The sequence below is a fragment of the Sturnira hondurensis genome, unplaced genomic scaffold (assembly GCF_014824575.4).
Source record: "Sturnira hondurensis isolate 20B ecotype Veracruz unplaced genomic scaffold, ASM1482457v3 Scaffold0001872, whole genome shotgun sequence".
NCBI lineage: Eukaryota > Metazoa > Chordata > Mammalia > Chiroptera > Phyllostomidae > Sturnira > Sturnira hondurensis.
In genome coordinates, this window is record NW_028074503.1 from 24,838,756 (window position 1) to 24,865,283 (window position 26,528).

General features: G+C 41.3%; 1 protein-coding gene across 1 annotated transcript; it reads right to left on the minus strand.

Annotated features, from left to right (window-relative positions):
* Positions 1-1,046: 1,046 nt before the first annotated feature.
* MEX3C (mex-3 RNA binding family member C) lies at positions 1,047-23,357 on the minus strand. The gene is made up of 2 exons (XM_037034402.1): positions 22,275-23,357; positions 1,047-4,071 (listed from the first exon to the last, which is right to left on the minus strand). The coding sequence occupies exons 1-2, from the start codon at positions 22,993-22,995 to the stop codon at positions 2,849-2,851; spliced, it is 1,944 nt and encodes a 647-aa protein (XP_036890297.1). The 5' UTR covers positions 22,996-23,357; the 3' UTR covers positions 1,047-2,848.
* Positions 23,358-26,528: the final 3,171 nt, after the last annotated feature.

Genomic DNA, 26,528 nt, shown 5'->3' on the forward strand with positions numbered 1-26,528 from the left:
TTTATCTGGACTAACATTAGCTTCAAAGTTTTGGCTTCCTCTGCCCCCCAAAAAACCTTCAAAGTAGATTATTTTTAAGGTCCTCTGAAAGATCTTGACCTTATATTGGGTAAAAGTTAAGAAATTAATATTTATTGGTCATTCATGCTAGAATTGTATCAATAATACATAACACACCCGATTAATTTAACTTTCATACTTTTGGAGGCTAAACCTAAATCAGAAAAATAATTCTGGCAAAGATAATTCTAGGGCAGTGATCTTGCCCATCATCAAATCTATATACTCCAGTCTTCTAGCATGGCCTAAGAATTTATCCAAAACCAACAATAAAAAGACTTACTCTGGGTATGTAATAAATACCTCTAAGTATTAAGAATGAATAGAATTTGTTTCTTTAGAACAATCTTAGAAATGTATTCTTGCTTATTAGCAACAATTTACTCCAACCAGCTTCATCAAATTGATTTCACCAATGGAGTAGTATTTTTGTCAACAACAAAACCTTTTGGAAGGTACTTAGCAAATTACATACAGGAATGGCAAAAGTAGGTTTGCAGTTGTGAGTATGTGAAACTGTTATTCCTGTATTATATCTCGTTATTACACAGGGGTGAGCAAAAGTAGTTTACAATTGTTGAGTACGCGCAACAGTTAATACAGCCATTGCGATAATCATAACCTGCATATCTTTTCTTCCTTACGAACAACTGTAAACCTACTTTTGCTCACCCCTGTATCATTTCCACATTAACAGCTATAAACCTACCCTGGCCCATCCTGTACATGTACCTACATATTAGGAGAAAAAAAGTTTCATATATTTGGTAATTAAAAACAAAAACTTTCAACAAAAGATAGAGACTAGTCTAAGTTGAATTCAGGGTTTTAGTTCACTAACACCACTAAAAAATACTCACAAGAAAGAACACAGGTAGCTGGAGGGAGAACTTTGTAAAAGAAAATAAAAGGAAATACTCAATTTTGGATATAGGTATCTTCCAGTCTAAACTAATGATTACATGAAAAACACCAATGAGAATACATTTAAGTTAATGGAAACAAGTCTTTATTAAGTAACTTTTAATATCAGAAAAATAAAACTCTTATAATTCTCTTTACAGCAAATATATAATATCAGTGCTTTGGCCATCTTAAGTTAAAGGCCCTTTATCATAAAATATATGGTTTTAAACTTTACTCAAATTGAATTTATAATCCCTATGACTTCCCTACATATACATAACAAAAGAGTGTAGTAAAATTAGCAAATACTAAACTATATTGATAATTTATCATTCTTAGTTTGTGGTTTTAGAAACAGTACACGCACCTAATATATATGTCAATTCCTTGGCTTATTAGTTGCAGTGTACAATGCAACAAAATACAAAATACATGCTTGGTGAACATTCGTTCATATCTACAAGACGGCGGCTAAAGATTAGGTTTCAATACTGACATTTAACTATTCTACAAGCAATTAGCATTACATCATAGTATGCCATCAAGGCAATTTTTTATACTGAAAAAAATCAAAATAAAAACCGTTATTTGTAAACTTTTATACGAAATGTAACTCTTCAAGTGGAAATAAAAAATAAAATTTGTCTATTTACTATTCAATACACATAGGATTTCAATTTTTGTTATACTGAGAAAAAAAAGCTCTTTTGTGTTGGGAAAATAACCCTTCAAAAAATAATTAGTAGAAAACCCACCAGTATAATGTTTTGTCCTGTCGATGCCAGCACAGATTTGGGAACATACTGAGGATGACGTCACAGACATCCACAGGTGAAATGTGAAAGTGTATCTTCAATCTTTCCTTGTGATTGGAAATAGTTTTGAAATGAAGTAAACTGATTGGAGGTCGTCACAGCTGCTTTTGTGAATTATGCCAAGGGCATTATTATCCCTCTCTCCCTATCCCTTCCCTAAATTACTAAAAAATAAAAATATATCTATCATGTGCAAGACAAGTATGGATTGAACATAAAATGTTTCACATTTTGATCTAGAGTCTAAAAATTAATCAATAGCTTGATCAGACTAATGAATGGAATGTTCACATCCTCAATGATTAGCCAATACAGGTGAACCCCAAAGCCCTTCCTGCAATGCGAAAACCCAGGTGGCCATTTCCACATTCACTGAGGGAGGCAATGGGTAGGAATTCACCATCGACACAATTGCATTCCTGATCCACTGATCACACCAGCTGGGCGAGATGAAGGTCAGTGTAGCAGTTTTTTGTCCCAAATTATAACCAGTGATTGAGTAAACTGCCATCAGCCCTATTATTACCAGTAATTCACAATGCATTAAAAAGTTACTTGTAATCCTGCAGAATTAGGCGTAAGTTGTTGTAAAATAAAAAAACAAACAAACCTGTTTTGTCAAAACTGGCAGTGTAAAAGAAGGCAGCCCTGGAAGTGTCTGAATCACCTGTAATGCCAAGTACCCTCCATAAACTCTTAATGTGGTTAGGCTTTGGGACCCACTGTTTTGAAACCTTAGACGTATATACTTTTCTCCTAGGCTCACACAACCTATGATTATCTTCACTCCATAGAGGTGAACTTCAGCTTTAGCATTTCTTACACAAGCTATGTCTCTGGGTCTACAGGATAATATTAATAATTCAAACCAAACTAATAGACAAGAGACCACTTAGGTTTAGTGTTACCATAGCAGCCTTTTATAAGTTTACTAACAACTTTAGCCTAATCCCAATAAAGCCTGATAACAGTCATAAGAATTCATTAGGAAGTTTACTGGGGGTACCATTATACCCACGCCTTTACGAGTCCATATAGAGATATAGTATTTATGTATATATATATAGTTAAGAGTGAATCTGGATTGCCTGAGTAACAGCTGTCTGGCAAACTGGACATGATGGCGTTCTCTTTTCACAGATCTTGTTGGCACATTCCATGCAGAAGAGGTTGTGGCCACATGGAACTAGGGCAGCAATAACTTCATTCTCAAAACAAATCACGCAGTCATGCTTTCGTCTTGATTCTGGAGGTGAGCTGGAGGTGGAACCACCATTGGAAGAGGAGTAACTATTGGTACCATTAGAAAAAGCAGGGATGTATATTGGAAGGCCAACATGGTTGCCTGTACTAGGTGGGTCGCTCCTAACCCTCCGAGCAAGTGGGTGTTCAATGCTCTCAGGAAATGTAGGAGACAGACGAGGAGTAGATGGCTGACTTCCTCTACGCTGAGTCTTCATGTTACCAGAAGGATCACTCCCAAAGCCAGAGAGTGGATTAACTGGTTCAAATGGAGTCCAGATAGTTTGCGCGGATGTTGGTAAGGAGTCAAAGGCAGGAGAATCAACTGCAAGATCTTCTGAGCCTACAGATGGTAGTGTATCTCCAAACCAAAAGTTTCCTGTGCTAAACGGGCTCGTTGGACTGAAGTCAGCCAGCCTATTGCTTCCAAAGTAGGAATCTGTGGAACCACTTCCCAGAGAACTGGAACTATCATTTCGGTAATTGGATATCATTCTTGCACGGCTGGGAGGAACTGGATTGGAGGAGAGCCACGCAGAGCTAAGAGTGCCACTTTCAAAGCTTACGTCGGTACCGTTGTAATGGAAATCATTCTCTTCGTTGAGCTCAATGTAGTTTCCTGTACGCATGGCGATATGCATTTCTATTTCTTCTCGTGCTCGGTCAACATTTTCAGGCATCCCTGTCACTTCAAAGACAGGCTCCTTATCTCTGCTGGGAGTTACTATGTATGTGTGGGTCTGCTGCTGAATTCTTTTAATAGTTGCTCCTTTGGGCCCAACGACTAATCCTACCACACGATACGGGACCCTCACTTGAACGGTGGTTTGGCCGGGCAGATTAGGACTTGACAACCCTCCCAGGGCAGGGCCGTTTTTGTTTCGAGATGCACGAATCATGGAGAAGTGTTCTGCAGCTGAGAGGATTTCTCTTTTGGCCATGGCAACATCTTCTTTCCGCCCAGTGACAACAAAAATGGGCTCTTCACCACGAACAGGTGTCTTGATATACGTGTTTGTCTTGGCTCTCAGTGCTTTAATTTTACAGCCTGTTAGAAAGAAAATATGTCATAAGAATCAACATCTACTTCAACGATATTGATAAACAAATCACAAAGTGCTCCTTTCAAGCTAAACTCTGCTGGGCAGCTAGTGTTCTATACAGGCAAGCCATACCACGAGTGGTCTGACCTTCAAAACTTAAGTAGTTTACTACTCTGCACAGTGTTGGTGGCAAAGAAAAACCATCAATGCACATGTCAGACATTTAACATCAATTTTCTCATTTAATCTCCACAGTAACCTTTTACTGCAAAGGAAAATGTGCAGAAAAACAATACCACTTGTCCAAGTTCACACAGATAGTAAGTGGAAAAGTCAGGGTCAATCCTATTGACTTGAAAATACCATCTTTTTGTTAGTCCAAGAACCTCAAATTTCACACAACTATACCATATAACTGATGTTCTTTAACTAATTTCCACTTAATTGTCTTATCATTTTAACATTACTCTTTCCTTGTAAAACTCAACTGATGACAATGGCAAAGTGCTCGTGGCTAGTAGGTCATCTTATTTCGCTTGTAACAGCTGAATTTTAAGCTTACTAAGAATCATTTGTGTTTCTCCTTGGCTATTTATGCTAACTGTATTCAGGTGTGAACTAAATGAACTATTACATAAGTGAAATATGAATAAAAACATTATATTTGTATGAGAATTAAGTTGATTATTTTTGAAAGTTTCAACACAGATGAGTACCTTAAAGGGAAAAAAGGTGTTGCTGAACTATGTATGGGTGAGACAACTGTGAAGGCCTAGGATGCACTCACTATAAAATTCTGGCTAAATTGTAAAGAAACGCTGGAAATGGTACGGAATATGGGCATTGGATGTGGTCTTATTGAAGGACAACTCTTAAGTATATTTAAGTTAAAATAAAACATCTAAGACAATATGTATAACCACACATGATTGTCTAGTAATTTTCTGGAATAATCACTCATACCAGTGCCAACTGGGCAAGATTAGAAGGCGCCAAACTGTAACCTAAAATGTAAAATAAAATATACCACCGCAGCATATAGTTTTAAAAGATCATAACACGAAGCTTACTAGATTTATTCTCATGAATGTATCATGCTATTCCTAGCTCCTCCAAATAAAGAAGTTAAGTGCTGTTGAAGATACTCATCACAATCTGGGCAGGTCTTAATTTCTCTCCTTTTTTTTTTTGTCCCCCCCCACCCCCACCCCGCCCCGCCATACACTGATAGAGTACTGAAGTTAAGTCTTTACAGACACCATTTCTAACCTGCATAACTTAACAATAGTCATTCCACAATAGATCTCCTTGCCTCCAGTCTTGCCTCACTTCAATCCATTCTGTACATTCCCTTTAATCAAATGATGCTTTCTCTAAATAAGCACAGATCACACGACCACTTAAAGCTTTGCATAAAGTGCATTAATGGCTCCCTTTTACCTTAAGGCAAATAGGGCACACTTTACCTGGACCCTAGTACCTCTCTCTGGCTTTATCTTTTTTCCCCATTCTTACTTCTTAAATTCTGCAGGGTGCACCCCTTATTAAATTTGTATCCATGCTCCCTTGCTTCCATGACTAGAATGTTCCTCTGTCCTTGCCTCTTTACCTTGCAGTTCTGACTCTGTAACTCCTGTTAGCTCTTGAGATTTTAGTTTAGATGCCTCATCCTCTAAGGGGCTCCCTCTCCCCCTTAGGAGTGGTTTGACTGTAAAGTACCTGTCATGGGGTGGCCACACCAACATTTGTTGAAACAAAGATCACTGTTTTTCTATGTAACAATATCGGACCTTTCTTACACATACTGCTTTGCAGCTAAGCATTTTTTGCTGGGATTTCCCAGACTTTGATGTTCTGGCCCCATACTGCTAATCCACCCTTTTCAAAAGGAGTTTTTTATTCTGACACTTCAATTATAGCATATTCAACCTACCATGAAACTTTTACATCTCAACCACAAATGAAGATCTTGTTCCTCTTTCCAACAAACTGTAGTAGAACTTATAAATGGCTGCTTTCTCAATGCTGGATCCTAGGTACCTACCATGAAAACACCTTTACGAGTCAGGTGTATTCATTTGAACAAAAGGCTATATTCATTTGAACAAAAGCAAAACTGCAAGGAAAGCACTTAGTGCAGTACCTGGATGAGGTCACAAGAGCTAAGGGGAGGGGTAGTTTGGGGGTCATGAAGAAATTACTACCATGCATCAAATACATGCTACTGTAAAACACAAGTTTTTCAAATTAAGAGTGCTGCTATACATTTACATCTATAATGAACTACTAGAAGATTAAACTGATAGTGCCACTTTTGAGTATGGGAAAACACTATGTCTGCTTTTGCTCCATAATATAAAGTCAATTAGAAGACCAGAGCAATAAAACTTCCAAATCTACTTGTCTTAGCACAGTAGGTGATGCTTGGGGCCAAAAACTGAGACCACTTTCCATTGACCAGTGTGTGACTGATGAAAATCTATCTAAGAAATTTTGAAAGGGGTGATACGAGCATGTAGCTGACAAGTGCTCACATCAGAATTCCGGGGAGTTACTGTTGTTATTGGGATACCTGAGTTTCTGCTCCGGGCTACAAACAAGGCAAGAAGGCAGTCTGCTAGAACCACATTCCTGACAGAGGGCACCACAGAAAACATGGGGCGATTTCTATTAAGGACAGAGGGAGAATTGAGTAGCCCAAGGATTGGCTTTTCCAGCCTTATGAATCTTCATCATTAGGAAGCTGACTTTTAAAACTTATTCTAAATAAGTACTTCTAAGACTATAACCGTTAGTTGCATCTTAATACAATGCTTTCTGTTTAATACCCAGTAGGCATAATACTAACTAAAGAAGTATGCCCAAAGGCACTAGAACACTACCTGGACTATGGATGGATCTAACAAATAGGTGTTTAACATATGGCTCGTTTAGGCAGAAAACGAACGTTTTGAGCATGAACTACTTCCGAGATGGGGTGTAAGAGAGGCCTTACACACAACCCCAAAGGGTCATGTACTTAGGCTTTGCACAGCAGGGAAGTAGCAAACCCAACTCCTTTTCAGCTACTGCCGACAAAAGCAGAAGTATGTCTTCTCTCTCCTGGATTTTATAGAACAGTGTTAACACAGTAGCATAAACTCAGATTAGGAGTACAAGAAAACTTCATTAATCAAAATACTGCTTCTACAGGAACACAGATTTTCTAGAATATATGCACATTCTAAAGTTGGGGACAATTTGAATAGGCGGAGTTCTAATTAAGTGACACAAACATAAGGAGAAAAAGCTTGTTTTACTAATTTTCAGGTGGAGATAAAAAGCTTTTGAGTACTTTAGATTGTGTTTGAAAATTCAAAGATACTGAAAAAATCAAAAAAGAATATATAATCTCACAGCGGCACAGAACGCAGAAGCTATAAAATGACAAATTAGACTGCACTAAAAAATCTGCTGTGTGACAAAAGCCACTCATAACAAGGTTAAAACATCTACAACTCACATCACAAATAGCTAATTTTTCTCTCTTACATACAAAAACACCAAATCCCAACAGAAAAACAGGTAAAAGACACAGCTCACAGAAAAAGAAACATATAAATGGCTCTGAACACACAAGTCCCCATTCTCATATGAACTGAGGCATTGTTTTTCACCTGTAAGAGTGTCAAATATCACAAACAGTGCTAGGAAGGAAGGGTGAAACCCCCTGGTACCTAGCTGCCCCAGCAAATTACAACTGCAGGTATCCTTTTGCCTCTACAATCCCACTTGCAGAATGGATTCTGCAGAACACTCGCAGGGGTACAAAACGACCTTGTATTACGTTCCTCACTTGTGGTTTACATTAGTGTGAGGGCTGTACAGCTACACAGTGGAATACTATGCAGTCCTAAAACTGGCCGACTTAAGGGCACAGATGGGAGAAAGTTTTCCTTGTACACCATGAAAAAAAACAACAACTCTTGAGCGATACAAAATGCATCAACTTTGCAAAGAAATAGGATTAAATTAGAACAATTAAAATGACAATTTTATTAGACTTAACTTATTGGTAAGACTTGGCTAGTAATGAGATTATTTTTCTTCTTTTTTAAAAGTATATTTTATTGATTACCCTATTAGTTTCCCATTTTTCTCTCCCCTTTATTCCCCACCACCCTCACCACCCCCACCACCCCTCTCTTAGTTCACCAACATCCCCTCCCTTAGTTCATGTCCGTGGGTTGTTCATGTAAGTTCTTTGGCTCCTCCATTTCCTGTACTATTCTTACCAGCCCCCCTTATTTTGTACCTACCATTTATGCTTTTTATTCCCTGTACCTTTTCTCCCATTCTCCTCCTCCCCCTTCCCACTGATAACCCTCCATATGATCTCCATTTCTGTGATTCTGTTCTTATTCTAGTTGTCTGCTTAGTTTGTTTTGGGGATTTTAGGTTCAGTTGTTAATAGTTGTGAGTTTGTTGTCATTTTACTGTTCATATTAGGACACTTCTCTAACTGAGCTACCTATCCAGGGTAATAACTAGTTACTTTATTTTTTAAACCTTTTTAAAAGCTTTAAAATTTTTATTTATTTATTTTTAGAGAGAGGGGAAGGGAAGGAGAAAGAGAGGGCGAGAAACATCAGTGTATGGTTGCCTTTCATGCACCTCCTAGAGGAGACCTGGACCGCAACACAGGCATGTGCCCCAACTGGGAATCAAACTGACCGATCCTTTGGTTTGCAGGCCGGCACCCAATCCACTGAGCCACACCAGCCAGGGCCAAGGTTTTTTATTTCTAAGATGTAAGGACTAACAATTATTTTCTTACAACTACAAATAAAAACCCCAAACATATGACAAGGTGTATACCAGCTTGTGTAGAGGATAAGAACTAGAATAGCAGCAGCTTTCAGAACTGTAATTTTATTTTGATTTGGAAGTAAATTCCCCAATTTACCTCCCTAGTGTAGGAGGAACCCGTTTCTCCTTTCTACATCACTCTGGCTGGGGCTGCGTTTCACCCCGAAACCCTTTAGCTCCAGCAGGTCCTCTCACTCCCAGCACAGCCAAGGTCCTGCCTCGCCTCTGTGGTGTCAGGAGAGCTTCTCTGACCAGCTGCCTCAGCAATTAAGAGGAGAGGTCCTTTGTTGCTGGGAGAGGAGCTGAAAGGAAGAATCAGAAGGATAGTATCTGCATCTTCAGTGTTTCTCAAGCTATGGTGGGTTTGCAATGTCACCTTAACAGGTTGAAATGAGCATTAAAAACAAACAAACAGAACCTATGATGGGCTTCAATATAAAGTGTACTTTTGCTTGGGGGGTGGGGTCACAATCGGAAAAGTCTAGAACTCTGCATTGGTTCATCTTTAAGGCCACTTTTTGAAACCTTTCAACATGTACGATGTACATATAACACAAGAACCCAATATAGAATTGCAGTCTGCAATGTAGATGTAATTATGGTCCAAATCAATTCACCTAAAAATAGGAAGATTATCCAGATTACCTTGGTGGGCCTGACCTAACCATGAGTCCTTTAAGGTTTTCTCCAGCTGGTCTCAGTAGTCAGAGAGCTGTGCTGAGAGCCAGATAAAAAATGGAAACTTCAACCCAGAAATCTTTTTCTGTTCTTTAACTTTGCTTATTACCTGCTTTAGTTTTCTGGTGCTGCCAAACCAGTTACCACGTGGCTTCAACACACCGCATTTGTATTTGACAATTCTGTAGGGCAGAGGTGTGATACGGAGCGCAACAAGGCTAAAAAGCAAGATGCTGGCATGACTGTGCTCCTTTTTTGCTGGAAGCTTCGGGGGACCTATTTCCCTGCTCCTTCAGGTCACTGGCAGAATTTAGTTTATACTTACAGGACTGAGCTCCCTACTTCCTTGCTGTCAGCTGAAGGCCATCTCCAGCTCCTAGAGGCCACCCAAATTCATTGACTTGTGCCCCCTGGCCCCCAGTCTTTAGAGACAGTAACAGAGATTCTCATGCCCAAATCTCTCCCCTTCTCACATCTGACAGCTGGAAAAGAGTTTCTGCTTTTAAAAGCTCATATAATTCTGTAATGGCATAATGAATAAAATATATTAAAAAAATAAAGACTCATGTAATCCCACAGGGCCCACCCAGATGATCTTGAACATCCTGTGCATCTCAAGGCCCACACTCCACATACACACTCTGTTTCTGGAGGAGTAGGAGGTTAGCATCTTTGGGAAAAGGGAATTTACTCTGCCTACTACACATTAGCATTTAGTTTTCCCTTTCTTCCAAGTCCCTGGCTTTTGAACCAAGGAAAGTACCTATCTGGCCCATGAAAAATTTAAACCCTAACGCAGGGCAGTGGCTACATACATATATGGGGCCAGAAAAAGTATGGGGATCATAGACATTAGAATAGAGTGATGGGATTGAGCTAAAAACCAAAATATAGGTAAAGAAGAAATACGTTAAGTCACTGTGCTGACAAAGAGTTTATGGCAAGAGCTGAGTAAAAATTCGGTGGCAAATTGGCCTCTGCTGGTTCTAAGGGCTTTGCTTAGGTGTTCGTAGCTAAACCGCTCCTCCAGTCCAAAACATCCCCAATTGTGAGAAAATGGATCGGTCCCAGGAAGGGCACATGCCTGGGTGGCGGGTGGGTCCCCAGTTAGGGCTGTGCAAGAAGCAGCCCAATGCTTAAACTTACCTATTCAAATATTAAATTTCCTAGAAAGGTGCAGGCGCTAATTCAAAGTGGTTTGAATTATGTAAGCTCATAATCAGGAGAGGAAACAGTCATGTAAGCAATATTGATACAATTGCTTTAAAGAAAACAGACATACAGCGGGAGCACAGAAAAGGAGATGACTTTATTGCTCACAAAAGCATTTGAATTTAGGCTTAAAGAAAGACGTGAAGAAGCAGAGGGGGTTGTTCACGTGCCAAAGCAGGGACTCGAGTAACAAGACGGCAGTCAGGATGCTACCCCTGGCCACTCTTGTGGGAGCTTCGAGTGACTGGAGGGGAGAAGGCTCCCCAGGTGAACACCTTCAAGGTCAGACAAGGGTTAAAACTCTATCTTGTAGGTGCACAGATTTGTTTTATTTCATTGTTTTAAAGAAGGAAGCCCCAAATATTTTATGAAGTGTTGCTGATTTCTGGCAAAGAAAATACGGTTTGCCAGAAGTTAAATTCATTGTATTTTCTCACTCATTTCATAAATTAGCTACATATTAGTACATGATAAGGCAAAGTAGATTTATAGTTGTTTGTATAGAAAATACAATAATTAATAAATAATATAAGAATAAACTATTCTGTGTACTCACAACTATAAATTCACTTTTGCTACACCCAGTGATATAAGGGAGTGAAGAAAGCGAAAAACTCTTACAAACACCAAACCACATTATGTATTTTCACGGTGAGTCAGCCTCTGGGTACGCCTTTCTTCAAACCCCCCACAAGCAGTTTTGTTTTGAAGGGGAAAGAATCCTATTAGGAAATCAGTGTACACACACATATGCACACATGCACACTTTAATAAAAATGAGGAAGGGGAGTGAAACTCCTTGAGAAATTCTTTTTACATTCAGGATAATAAGAACTCCTTGGCCTAATATTAACTCCCACCTCCCTTCTCCCCATTCAGTGGCCACAACCTACCCTCTCCCAGATTGTACTGTCTCCTGCATAGGCCTTGTTCCTCTTCTGTCCCTGCTCAGGTATTTTCCTCCATTACCCGGAACAGCCTCCTAGCACCCCGACCCCCTCACATCTTCTAAGTAACAAACACAGCCAGTTGGAAAACATGAGATGGTATGTGGGAACTCGAAACTCTTACTACCACACTGCCACCAGTGAATCTTCCAAGGGCCATTTTAAAGGAAACAAAGTAAGGAGCACAAAACTGATCACCTGCAGGACTGAGTTCAAACCTACCACCAGTTACTCATGGTTTCAATATATTAGGTCATTCAACCTCAAGGCCCTTTCCAATGCTTTATTTTTTGACCGAGTCACCTCTTCTTTAAGATACCACCATTTTCCACATACATGTATCTACTCTTTCTTTCCTTAAGAAAAGGTGCGCTGAGTAGTGGCTGGCAACACCAGATTAAGAGGCCACTTAACCTCTGTCTCTTTCATAGGTGAGGAATTATGATTAAAGACACTCACCTGGCTGTTGCAAGCACTGAATAAAATAATGTATTAAAAATGCTTATTACTCTACCATGTCTGTTCTTCAAGTAGGTGCCTAGTGAAGGGTAGCTTTTTAGACTATCTACCCAAGCCCATCACTTCAAGTATTTCATCAGTAAACTGAGAAAATGTGCTTAACTTGTAACTAGTAAAAATCTGTAGCATTACTTTTCAGTTTTCCAAACTCTATTTATAGTCCCATTTAATTATAATAGTGTGCTTTAGGGAGAGCAGAAAAGAGCTTAACTGAATTGCCCAAGATCTCCCAGTCAGTTGGAAAGTCGGATCTCAAACCCAAGTTGCCTGAATTCCATACTCCTCTCATTAGGCATACTGTTTTCTCTAAAAGCAGTAAAGAAACACAGCAGTTCACTTTTCATGATATATTAGAATCCATGAAGGTGGGGTCACATTACTTAATTATTTTATATAAAATAAGGTCCTCTACATCCTAGAATAGTATAGACAGACTATCCAGAAGCTCCTTGAACTTTACAAGGGACCCAATTTCAGTATTATTAATCCAACATTTAAATAAACGATTTAGACTAGCAATGCAGCGTATTCCTAAATCACAATACAGAAATAACAGCTTTTGTTTCTAGGGTTCAAGTGTGCATACTGTAGCTCTTCTAGTCAAAATTTCCTGATTTTTTTTTTTTGGTAAAGAGCACTGTGTCACTTTAGGTATCACTATAAAAGCACTCAAACAGCTTCATTTAGGTGATTTTGGTTTTGATTATTACCAGTATTCATCTAATAACTCAAATCAATTAGCACCCACTGCCCTTAAAAAAAAAGTTCCAAACAACTTGAGGTTGACAGGCTCCTCAGGCAAAGGGTTAGAGATAAAGCAAGAGAGGAAAACCCCAATTACCACAATATGGAAATTAAATAATAAGATGGTAAACTTTTAATTCAGTTCAATAAAACAAACAGAAAGCATCTATTTTGTTTTAGGTACTTTGACATTAAGGACGCAAAAATGACCAAGACCCAGTTCTGCCCTCACTGACTTGTATCAGCTTCAAACACCAAACGGATTTGGTGTCTACATGTGTTCACGCACAGATACTGTCTGTCATTTTTTCATACTGTTGGTTGGTGATGCTGTTAAACTCTTCTATATCCTCGCTGACTATGTCTGCTTGTTCTACCACTTACTGAAGACAGGAGTGTGAAGTCTCCAATCCTATCAGTCTGAGACTAAGCGAGTTATTTATTATCTCCACAGATCTGTTTCCTCATCTGCTGTGGAAATGATAGATCAAATAAGATACACTGCCTGACACACTTAAACATTTGTTATTATTAAAAAAACAAAACAAATCAATTTTCTAGAGGAAGTGAAAAACATTTAAAGAATATAGCTCCTAAAGATAAAACTTACTTACACTATGAAAAGCATGTTAAGATATTACAAACCTTACAAAACGGGGAGTGGATATGTTTAAGTCAATTAACTGGTAATTTGAAACCTAATACGTTTGCATGATTTTAGAAACTCTTTGTTGACAAAAATAAGAACTACGTGAGATGATCTAGTTTAATCTCATTTTATAGATGAGAGAAAACCGAAACTCAGAATTGCCTAAAGTTATTATAATGACTCCTACATATACCACTCTCAACATGCCGTATCTGCCTAGTTGACTGTGAGAATACAGAATTCCCTGCATGTGTAAGATATTTTTAAAAATAGAGGTTAAACTAAATCTAAAATCCCCTCTTTATTCTACCTTTTTAGTTTAACAAGAGCATTGAATAATTTTTAAAAGGGTTCATATTTTGCCTTTCATTCACTAAAGGTGCAACAACCAGAAGAGGGATGAAAAGCAGAACAATTTTCCTACCCAGAGATTTTTAAATTAGGTTTATGCCCTTTAGAGGCTGCTAGTAGAAACCATAAAAATACCTGTTTGAGTACTATATAATGAATCAAATTCATTTGTAAAGTAATTCTCTTCCAGACTGGCTTAGCTCTTTACCACTTTCATTTCAAAGGTTGGTTTTAAATAAATTTGAAGGCACTGTAAACTTTAATATAATGCAGGCAATTTAGTTAGTGGTGTGTCAGTGAAAAAACTTACTGACTGACAATTTTTGGTTTCAACTAGTTACGTGCTCAGAGTACAAATCTAGTAGAAAAACAAATGATAAACCTTACCTTATGCCTCATATACTTTCAATTGTATAGTGATAACACTTTCTTCTTAAACTTGACCCTCACAACACGAGCAGGGCAAAGGAGGGACCAGGGAAAGCAAGCAGATGGAACAGGTTTTTTTTCCTCACAAGAGGAAGAACAGACTTAGCGAGGTTAAGTGATTTGTTCAAGGTCATAAGCAACAAATGGTGAAACCAGGTCTCCAAGTTGTCTAACTGCAAGTTCAGTGTCCTTTCCTGCAGTATACTACAAGGTATAGGTGGAGAGCCAGAAACAAGCTGAAGGGCAAGGAGAGTGGTACAGAAAGGGGAACAGAAATAAGGTCAGTCCAAAGTACAAACATTTACACTGGCAATCTTTTGGGGACATTTTCTAACTGTCGGCACAATTCCCTCCACACTCTCCTCTAACCAACCATACTAACCACTTTCTGCTTATCTTCAACTACAGCAGCAGTTTTCATTAGAGAATTTTATCATTTTAAGGCCTTGTCTTATTATTGCATGACACAACTTTACATATGGTCAAATCAGGCTTCCCTGCACACAATAAATGGTAGTTTTTTTCTTTTTTGTCAAAGGCAACCAAACCATGCCCACATGAATTGTTCCTAAGTCCCAAACACCAGTATGAAAGGTGCTATAGTTATGGTGTGTAACTTAAAATTCTCAAAATGAGTCATGAACTAAAGACTTGAACACAAATTCTATTCAAACAGCATCAGTCTGTGCATAAATCAATTATACAGTTGGATTTGGTGATACAGCATTAGAAAGCTATTATGAGGGCTTAACTATTAAGATTTAATGTTTACAAATATCTATATGGTACCTAATGGTAACATGGGAAAAAGTTTAAAGTAAAACCACAAATTAAACCATATAAATCATTTGGGAAGCAGTAAGATGCAGTTTAATAAAAACATCACTTTAGGATATCTAAACATCAATGGAGTTCTAAAGTTGATTACCCATAATCTATCTAGAGTTTCCTAAAGGAATTTTTAAACTGCAAAGCTTTTAAACTTTCCTATTTAGTATCTGATGAACATTATTTGTTTTTCCTATTGAGTTTATTTTTTCAAATAATCTTATTCAGTGATTGGGGGGGAGGTGGGGAGGAAGGATGGAAAGAGAGAGAGAGAGAGAGAGAGAGAGACAGACAGACAGACAGAGACAGACATTGTTGCTCCACCTATTTATGCCCTGAGCAGACACTGAACCTGCAACGTTGGTGTATCAGGACAATGCTTTAACCAACTGAAGTACCTGGCCAGGGCCATTTTGAGTTTAATTTTAAATTACAAATTCTACATGGCATAAATTACATTTCAAAATATACTGTAATGCTCCCATAGATTAAAAATAATACCATGGCCCTGGCTGGTATAGCTCAGTGGATTGAGTGTGGGCCTACAAAGCAAAGGGTTGCCAGTTCGATCCCCAGTCAGGGCACTGCCTGGGGGTTGTGGGCCAGGTCCCCTCTAGGAGGCACGTGAGAGGCAACCACAAACTGATGTTTCTCTCCCTCTTTCTCTCTCCCTTCCCTTCTCTCTAAAAAGAAATAAATTTAAAAAAAGATTAAAAAATACTGTGGTAGTTATCATAGCTGTTCACTAATATTCTGGCTCTCTCTTGTGGGCCAGGGTTGTAATGCACTTTCTTGACCACTTGAAGTTAGGTGTGGCCAGATGACTCACTCTGATTAAAGAAATATGAACAGATTTGGTAATTATTACTGTCAGGGCTAACATTTAAAGACTAGCACGTGCTATGTTGCTGTCTCTTATCCCTCTGGCACAGGGGAAGACCAGCCAACACTTGAAATGGTGGTTGCTCCATTGGCCTGTGTCTCTGAATGATTACAATGAGCAGAGCCCTTGTGAATAATAAGAAATGAACCTCTGTTGCCCTGACAGGTGTGGCTCAGTGGGTTGGGCATCATTTTGCAAACCGGAAATGTCACTGGCTCATTTCCAGGTCAAGGCACTGGCCTTGGGTTGCTGGCCAGGTCCCCAGCCCGAGTCAAGGGAGAAGCAACTGATGGATGTTTCTCTCCCTCTCTTCCCCTCCCTAAAAATAATGAATCTTTTTTTAAAGAAACAAACTTTTGTTGTTTTAATACTGAGATTTGGGGGTTCTCTGTTACCACAGCATAATTTCAGCGTATCTGGACAAGTGCGCAATCTCTCTAACTAGCATTCAGACACCAGATGGTTCTATCTCCCGAGAAGAATTAAAATGGGTGAAACTGCTAAGCGAGCCACAAAAGGGTGAACAGGATTAAACAGAGAGGCTCAAATTAGTTTCAGATTTAATTTAACAAAAGTAGTATGTGCTTATCACTTATATGTATCAATTGCTTTGTGCATCATTCAGAATCTCCTGATTATACCTAGCTAAAGGAAAGGAATCTCAAGCCCGTGGAGTTCAAGTGAGTTTTCCCACATGACAAAGTGAGTTATTGGCACAGAGTAATCAGAACTTAGGGATTTTAATTTCTGGCTCCTGGCTCCTTCTGAAATTCCACAAATGAGCAGAGGGCCATTTGGAGTAGTTTACACAAGAGGAATTTTTACATGAAAACACACATTCTAAACATTTTTACATTCAGTTTAAGGCAAAGTTTTTATACTCTTTAATTTGTAGAAATATCAAATTGATTCAAAACCAAACCCACAAAAATTAAGTACCATGCTTATAACTGATGCCACCTTTCTTTGAAAACTTAAGATGTAAAAAGAGCTACCTAGAATTCCAACCCATAAGCACTGCTGAAAATTTTTCTAAATAAAAATCTTTAACTGTAAGATGCCTCAAACACTTGACTCTCTGGATCATTTTTAGGTTGTTGGTAACTGGAGGTAAGAAATACACCCTGATTTACCACTTTATTTTCCATTTCCTCCCTAGTGAATCAAAATAGCTCATTAGCAGAGTAAGGCAGGAAGAGAAGGCAGTAGATGCCCCCTACCAGTTTGCAAAACAATTATAACCGAACCTTTCCAAATGGTCCCAGAGCTACCAAGGTATCCCTATTCATGATTAGGTCAGAAATCGACCCAACCTATCAGCGACCTTCCGGAGCAGGCTGCTTCAGTACTGAGGCAATAATCCAGAGTGAAACCTTTGTCTCTGAGGTCACCCATGCCAGTCAAAGAGCAGGTTACCGTTCAGAACTTCAGTCTCCACATCTGTAAAGTGGGGGATAATGGCCCAGCAGGGTTAAACTGCACCAGTAAGGCATCTAACATTCCTGGCCCATGGAGAAAGCCAACAATCCCCCTCCTCCACCTCCAGAAAAGAGACACTGTGCTCTCGCATTATTCTTTTATTAAAAAATTATTTTTTCTTTTATTGCTTCCAGAAAGAGGGGAGGAAAGGGGAAAAGAGGGGGAAAAGAGAGGGAAAGAAACTGGCTGTCTCCTGCACATACCTGACTGGGACTGGACCCACAGCCCAGGCAGGCGCCCTGAGGACAAACTGAATGGGGACCTCTCCCTGGCGGAATGAGGCCCAGCCATGGCCAGGGGACTTCAGCGTTATTCTGAAACTTTCTCCTCACGAAACGTGTATTTTTTTTTCTTGAATAGGGAGTATGTGTATAGCAAAATCAACCTTTTTCGTTTTCTCCTGGACAAACATGCACATGCTTTATTTCAGTTGTGTTAGAACTTGGTTCCACCCTGTGGAACTGGAGACAATAGCTTAATAAAGAAAATCATTTCCAAAAGGATCTAGCTTGGTGACAACCAGAGTAGGGTATAAGGAAATCCACTGGAATACAGAAAAAGAAATAGAACTCCAATTTCCACTGTAACAATGAAAACTCATTCTTCAAAAAGGTTTTGTTTTATAATGTATATCAGCATACATAATAGTCATACATAAATATCAGACAATGGGAATACAAGTTTAAATTCTTTTGACAAGGTGTACAATAAAAAAAACTGGAGGTGACTTTTCTAGACTATGAAGCTAGAAAACACACATATAACAAAGCCACTAATGAAAGTAGTTGAAGACACGATTTTCTTAAACAGTGATAGTAAACCATGGGTTATAAATCTTAAAACAACTGAATTCATGGTGCTGGTATTTATAATGCAGTTAAAAATGGGTATATGAGGCCTGTCAGGAAAAAGTCCACCCATTGTTAACATAAGCAATAACAGTTTTTGTGACATCGATGTAACCTGGCGGCCAAGGAGAGTGGACTGGAATGTGCATGCATGCACAATGATTACTCCACTGTACTACTAGTCAGTGGGGGTGGTAGACACCATTGAGTGAGCATGTGTACTGTGTGGCTGTCAAAATGACTGAGCCAGTAGAGCAGCGAATCTGCATCAAGTTTTGTGTTAAGCTTGAACATTCCTCTGCAGAAACCATCTGGATGATTCAGGAGGCAGAAGCTATGGGCAACTGGTGACTGGTAGCTTCATCAGGACAACGTGCCTGCTCATACATCCCATCTCATGCAGTTTTTTGGTGAAACATCAAATCACCCAGGTGACTCAGCCCCCCTACAGCTCAGACTTGGCACCCTGTGACTTCTGGCTTTTCCCAAAACCAAAATCACCTTAAAAAGGGAAGAAACTTCTGACCTTTGATGAGATTCAGGAAACTACGACAGGGCAGCTGATGATGACTGGGAGAACAGTGTGAGGTCTCAAGGTGCCTACTTTGAAGGGGACTGAGGTGTCATTGTCCTATGTACAATGTTTCTTGTATCTTCTTCAATAAATGTCTCCATTTTTCAGATTACATGACTGGAAACTTTCTGGACAGGCCTTGTGGTGTTCTTTTACTTTAATTCGCTTTTTAGTTTAACTGGCTGGATATCCAGTTAAACTGGATATCCACTTTGACTGCAAACTGGAACCAAGTCCCTTGACTTAAATCTATTCACCACTGTGAATGTGTCTTGCAAATACTACATATTTTTAAAAGTCTTAAATCTGTTAGGTTTACTTTTGATTCCTATATTCTAAAACTTTCTTGATTACCAATAAGCTTCTTTAGTTTCTGGCTTTCTTTTACAGTATTGGTTTAAAAATGAAAGGTAAAGTTTAAAAAATTGGACCATTTAACATTTGTGAACAAGTACACACTACAGGCGGGGAGTATAAATACGAGGTCAACATCACCAACTTTCACCACCAGCAAACACAGTGGTCTGTTTTCTGGAAAGACACTGGAACCAGAGGCCATCTAAATGAGGTGCTAGTTTATATGACACAGAATTCCATTTGTCCTACTCTTTTCTTTAGAGCTGAAGTCATAAATGTTTCCATCTGTGACATAATTATTTCCAAAACCAATTAAGAGATGTCACACAGAAAACATGACTTCAGGTAATGAATAAAATGGCAGGAATGGATAATTCTTAAGAATGAAAATTTAGTTCGTCTAACGCAAACAAACTAAATGATCAGCCCTGTTTATTCACTGGGGGGGGGGGGGGGGAAGAGAAATGACCACACTATAGAAGGATGCAAATATCAGAAGTTGCTCGGTTCTCCTGCAGGAGTGGGAAAGTACTTTGCGGGCTTTATTATGATGCTGCTGAGGAATGGGGGTGGCAGAGGGGTCCACGATCCACTAGTTAAATGGTTCAGAACAGCAAAGGGCAAGACTTTTCGCTCTTAAGATAAGGTAGGATGATGACATACTTCTAAGAGTACTGTGAATTCTGGGAAAATAGTAAGCACAAAAGAATTGTCAGCAATCTGTCTCCATGTCCTAAGACACAAATTCACATTTCCTTATTAATTAATAACCAATAAAAAGAAAAACTAAAGACTTTATCTGCAATTTGATACTGCACAATAAAAACTTAGAATGAATTTAGTTTACTTTCAACTAATGGGTTTGTATAAAGATAACAGTTTGTGCCATTAAACACCATTTTATAGTGCTTTAAAGGGTCTAGTAAAGAGAAGGAAAAATTTGTATTAAACCAAATAAACAAAAGATGTCATTTCCTTGTCCTTAGTCAAACTGGCATGTAAATATTCTCCTTTGTTACCCTAAACTGTCGCCATAAGCACACTTATAGCTTGTGCTAAGAAAGTGGCATCCTAGTATGGTGATAAGGGTTTTTTTCCCACCTTACACACGTCTTCCCAGCCCCTTTTCTCCACTCCCTTTATAGATCTAAGTATCAAAAACAACCCCCCCCACCCCTGAAAACAATGCAACTTTCCAATCATACCTAGAGACTATTCCTCCACACCTTTCCTCATTGTTCCTCAGGCTTCCTTCCAGCTCCATTTGACAAAGTCCTGTCCATGCTCTAAGGCCGCCCAGGGCTGATGTTCTCAGATGCATGACTTTTGTCTGTCCCACATTAGTTAGTGCCATTAACAGCACATCAGTTCAGGGCCATTCCACTGTTCATTAGATAGACTACTAGCTTCAAAAGCAGCAACTCTGAACCAATCTGAGATCCTCATCCGCCATAAACTCAATGCCTGGCAAAATTCAAGCTTGATACATAGCAATTCCTCGATGTGCTTAAATAAGTGGCCAACTCATTCTGGATCCATAAACTGAGATGTTATCATTTTACTCTATGTAAGATGAAACAGTTCTCTCCTGGATTAGCATCTTAAGTATTGCAAAAACTCAAACAAGGCAGGCAAAAGTTGTTTACCAAACTATAGTGCCTTTAAGTACCAATCAGGAGGTCTGAAATAAGCTACCTCCTCTATCCAGATTTCAGATAGGCTTTTCTTGTTAAAATCCAGGAGGTAAGAAATGAGCCAGTCCTGATATCTGAAACCACCATGTCAAGACACCTCTTATTTATGTGTACTTTAGACCACTTGGGAAAGATGAGATCATTTAAGCAGCAGCGCCATCATTTCTCTTTATTTGACCCCAACACTGTTCTCAACCTAACAGCAAAAAGACATGCATCAACCAGTCCGACTCATACTGAAATAAGGCAGCTGCAAGTAGTATTTAATAAAGGGGAGAAAGCTGCACTAGAGCCCCGGACCTTCCCCGAAAATGTCGGATACAGAGGTACTCTGGGCATCCCCTTCCCCCACCTTCACAAATCTACTGGAATCTGAGACATAGGTCCTTTGTCTGAACAATGTGGGAGGAGTCTGTCTGCAGTACTGGTGTGCTGGCAAGTGTGGAAAGGAATTTACAGAAATGGTATAAATGCATAAAGTTCCTTAACTCAATTACCTTACTGGTCAATTTTTCTTCATCGTGTACAGTAAAGTGTACTAAAAGGTAGCTAACGCGTCTTTTCGAGAGTTAAAATGCAGCAAAGAAATACAGTAAGATCAACCGAGAGTTAGGCTGCACTTCAAAAGCTAAGTTTCTGAATAGCGGAGGGGCGGGGGTGGTGGTGGTGAAACCCACCACTAGAACATCCCTTATCTTCTCGAATGAACTCTTTCTTCCACAAGCCTCCATTTCTGTCAATTTCTTCATCTGAACAAGCTATTGTAAAAGGAACTGAGTGCTTTTACAGGCACTGTGGGGGCAAACTTGCAATCTCGGCCCTTTTCGTGCACAACACCGAATGCACAATCGACCCGACCTTTTACCACCTCACTGAGGTTTTTGGTGCCACGCCAGTCTGGTGTTCCACGAATACAGCCCGAGTAAAGTGAACACCAACGGAGTGGGTGGCTGGAGAAACTTAACACCTTTTATCATGCAAAACGAGCGGAACACCGAGGGTTTTCCAAAGGTGACCCATCTCCTCCCGTCGACCCTCGGTTCCTCCCCGACCCCTGCGGCTGACTTGGCGAACTCTCCAGGTTCGCCTTTTTTGTTCCAAGTTCTTCTTTTGCCTCTCCACCCACGCCCGGGGCCATGCCCAGATAAAGCCCTCTCCCCGCACTCACCCTGGCGACCGACAATCTCAGCGACATGCTCGGAGCTGGGCACCGGGACGCACTCGGTGGTGTTGACGCTCTTCCTCCGCAGCAGGGCCGTCTGCTCCCCGTTCAGGCCGGTCGCCGCCGCCCCGCAGCCGCCGGGGCCGTAGGCGTGGGACAGCATCGCCGCCATCATGCCCTGGGCATCGTCCCCTCCGTACAGCACCCCCGCCGCCGCGGCCGCCTCTCGGGCCTCGAAGCCGGCGGTGGGCAGGAGAACTGACCCCAGGGACCCGGCCGGGATGGGCTGTGTTTGGGAGGTGGCGGCCGCGGGCGGCGACAGCAAGAGTAACGACGGTCGATCCTCCTCCTCTGCCTCCTCCAGCTCCTCCTCCTCCAGCAGGTCTCCGTCCAGCTCCGCTTCCTCCCCCTCCTCGTCCTCCTCTATCTCCAGCTCCGCCGGCTCAGGGGCTCCGGGGCGGCCGGGCGGAGTCCGCTCCTCCGGAGACAGCCCCGCCGCCCGCCGGGCCTGGCCCTGCGCCGCCGCGGCCCTCAGCGCTGGAGCGCCGGGCTCCTCCGGGCTGGGGTCCTCGAGGCCTAGCGCGGCCAGGTGCTCCCTTAGCAGAAGCCCGTCCCCCTCGAGTTCCGCGCCGCCCGCGGGCGGCGGCAGCGGCGGCGGCGGGGGCGGCTGTGGCAGGGGGGCCGGGGCCGCCGCCAGGGCCAGGGCCGCGGAGCTGCCGCTCGGCATCGCGGCAGCGCGCTGTCAATGGCGGCGGCGGCGGCGGCCGGGTCAGGCGAGGCGGGCGGCGAGCCCCATGGCGGACAGGGCCCGGGCCCTGTTCAGCGCGCAAACACCTTTCCTCTGGGGAGGTGGCAGGGCTGGCGACCCGGGTTGGGGAGCGCCAGGTCCGTGGGGAGACCGTAGAGGGCGGGGTGGAGGGGCTGGGGTAGGAGGTAGAGGTAGGTAACCAGGGTGGGTGGGTGGGGACGGCAGCGGGGCGGGCTGCTGGAGGTGGCAGCGGCTCCCCTCTCAGGGTTTCTTTTGTTTCATGGCCTTAACCAGCCCCCGGCGCGCGCGGCGGCGGCGGCGACGCCCCACGCCGCTCTCAGAATGAAGCCCGCGCGTCTGATTGGGCGCTTTTAATCTCTGGGAGTCCGCCCTCTCTTCCCCGCAGCCGTCTAAGTCCTTTTCCCTGGCCCCCACCCCCCAACCCTCTTCTCGGGCCCCGCCCCGCTCCTCCCCGGAGCTTTCTGATTGGGTGACTGGGACGAGCTAGCCCCTAAAGCTTCTCCTTAAGTCCTGTCCCCTCCCCCCTCTCCTCCCTCCCCTTTCTTCACTGTCTCACGAGAGGGACTGATTGTTCCATTTACACGTCACTCTTTGTGACTCCCCCAGGTGGGGGCGGGGAAAAGGAGGCGGGACGAAGGAGCGCAATAGCCGAGGCTGAACCTAGAGACTAAGTAGGGGATTTTTGCGCAGGCGCGTACAGTAGAAGCGGAGACCAAGGTTTTTTCTTTTGGTTCCTTTCCCTCCCTAACAACCTCTAGCCCACCTGAGTCGGGTTTTTTTTTCTTTTTTCTTTTTTTTAGCGTACTGAGGGAGCCGCCTTAGAGTGGAGCGTAGACATTACCCGAGGGCATTGTTTTCCCAGTTTTAGGAGGAGATTTCCCCTTTTCATCTTAAGGGCCTAAGGAGGGTCGAAGGGAGGGCCAGTGGGGTGTCATCGAATAGCGGGGGTGGTTTCCTGAGCCGCGTGGCTCTTTGGCCTTCGGTGCGCGACCCGTGAACGCTCCTCCCTTGGGGCAGGGCCCCGACCCCACGTCCAGCTGGCTGGGCTTTCTATGAGAAGCCGGTTGGTTACATCGGGATCCTTAAAAGCTTAACTTCAGTTCTAGGGGCTTTTCAAAAAAAATTAAATCCTTACCTCCCTCAAGACGCCCTTCCCACGGTACTGCCCAGGGAGGGCCCAGGTTAGTGTTAACTACGAGCGTTATCCTGTAGATAGAATACGACCAAATAGTGTAATGTTAAGGTTTCCAGTGGCCTCATTGAAAAAGAAGAAGCAGTTTTAATAATAGTGCAATAATTCAAAGTATTATTTTAATGTTCAATCAATATAAACTTATTAGTGACATCGTATTTTTTAAGCTAAGTCTTTGAAAACTGTACCTTACACTTACATGCACTTACAACACATCTCAATTCAGTTCTGTTCACCCTAGCCATAGTATTAAGTACTGAATAACTTCTAGAAGCTCCAAGGCTCTTGGTTTTTGTGTAATTTGGGGCTTTTTCTACCTTGGATTTATTGTGTCTTGCTGCTTCAAAGTTGTTTCTTAAGAGTGAACTTGGGACGAACATCAATTTTCTGAATTGTCTAGGATGCCCAAGAAAAGACTTAACTATGTCTTGTGTGTGTGTGTGCGCGCGCGCACGCCTTCATGACCGTGTTCCCAACCCTACCTACAACTTACACTCCTCCCCCAACTAGAGGCCTAGAGAAATCTAGCTGACTGTAAAATCATTCCTGTTATTAAGTGTCCTGATCCTCATCAACTTCTGTATGTTGCTTCTCTAACAACTCATTTGTAGCAGTAGGCTCTGGAACGTTGATTTCAACCCTGACTATACATCAGAATGAAGGAGGGCTGTTAAAAAAGATAAATGCAGAGCTGAGAGAAGGAAACTCTGGATTCTGTGGATTTAGTAGATGTGGAGTGAGGATCTATAAATGTCTTACAATATTTCTGCTCCAAGGACATAATATTTCATGGTGTCTTATAAAGGCACTGCATCTTTTTTTAATGTGCCAGCAACTAGCGTATATAATTAGACATTTACTTATTGAATATACAAATATTCTTGCTGTCTGATATTTCAGTTAAAAGAATAACTTATTTTTTTAAAGATTTTATTTATTTATTTATCTTTAGAGGGGAAGGAGAGAGGAAGAGAAACATCAAAGTATGGTTGCCCCTCATTCGTCCCCTGCTGGGAGTTGGCCTGCAGGGAACCGACCTGCAACCCAGGCATGTGCCCCAATCCTCTGGTTCGCAGGCCTGCGCTCAATCCACTGAGCCACACCAGGGCAGAATAACTGTTATTTGATTGGTAGATCTAGCAAAGCAAAGTCAAAAAAAGGTGCAGAGGCAACTTCTGGAATATATTGGTCATCGGGAGGAAATGGGGAATAGAATGACAAATGAAGTCTCAGATGGTCCTTTCTTCATCTCTTTTCATGAGACCTGTCAATTAATGTTTCCTCCTTGGTCTTAAGCTCTCTTTGTGAAAACCCAAAGCAGAAACTATAGTGTAATGATAGTTCATTATACATTTTTCTCTTGAGAGGGGAAATGAATAGATTCATGTAGATAAGATTCATTCAGCTAAGATTTTTTAAAATGCTAAATGGTTTGATTTAGGTGTTCATCATGTAAGAATTGCTTCCTGCTTTATTCTTGCATAATAAATGATGTTTCATAAGTTTTCACATACAAATGTATACATTCATGCATTAACATATATTTGGTCAATATTGTGATTTATGAACAAGCCAGGAGATACTGAAGCTCGCACACCTTTCCCTTTGGGTCTGTATCTACTGTCTTGTATTAAATCTTGTTTATGAAGCACGTTTAAGATTTGCTTTTGCTTTAAATATATGACTGGGATTCTTCCATTTAAATCCGTTGAACGATACCATCCCTTCTGCCCTCCTCCAGCCACACAACACATAATTTGCGCCTGAGTGGGATTTCTCTTTCGCTCCTATTTTGCCGTTTGTGGCTTAGGTTGATATACTGAGGCAGGAGGGTTGCTTTAAGTTATGTTAAAACAGAAAACTACAGAATTAGCTACATTTTTATCAGCTACTGGGCTAACTGCAGAACTAGCCTTTTAAAACTGATTGTAATGATATTAAGGTTGGAACAATTGCAGACTAAACGAAGCTTAACCAATGTTTGTCCTAGTAAGAACACTGAGATAATTAGAGAACAAGTTTGAAGCAGGGCCATAAAGACTGCCTCAAAAGCGTGGTGAAAGCTTCTGCTCACAGCCTCACCTAGAACCCAAAGCTAACCGTCTGCTCCATTTTCAGGCAGGATTAAGTTTCTTTAGGGTAGGATGTCCCCTGGGATCAGCAGTACCCAGGTCCAAGATAAGTCTTCCTACAGCATGACAATAAACATGTCATTCTATTTGAAATGGCTCCCAATTGCATAAGAAAAAAGTCTTCTACCTAAAATTCTAGACTTTCCACACTCCCGTATCATTTTTCC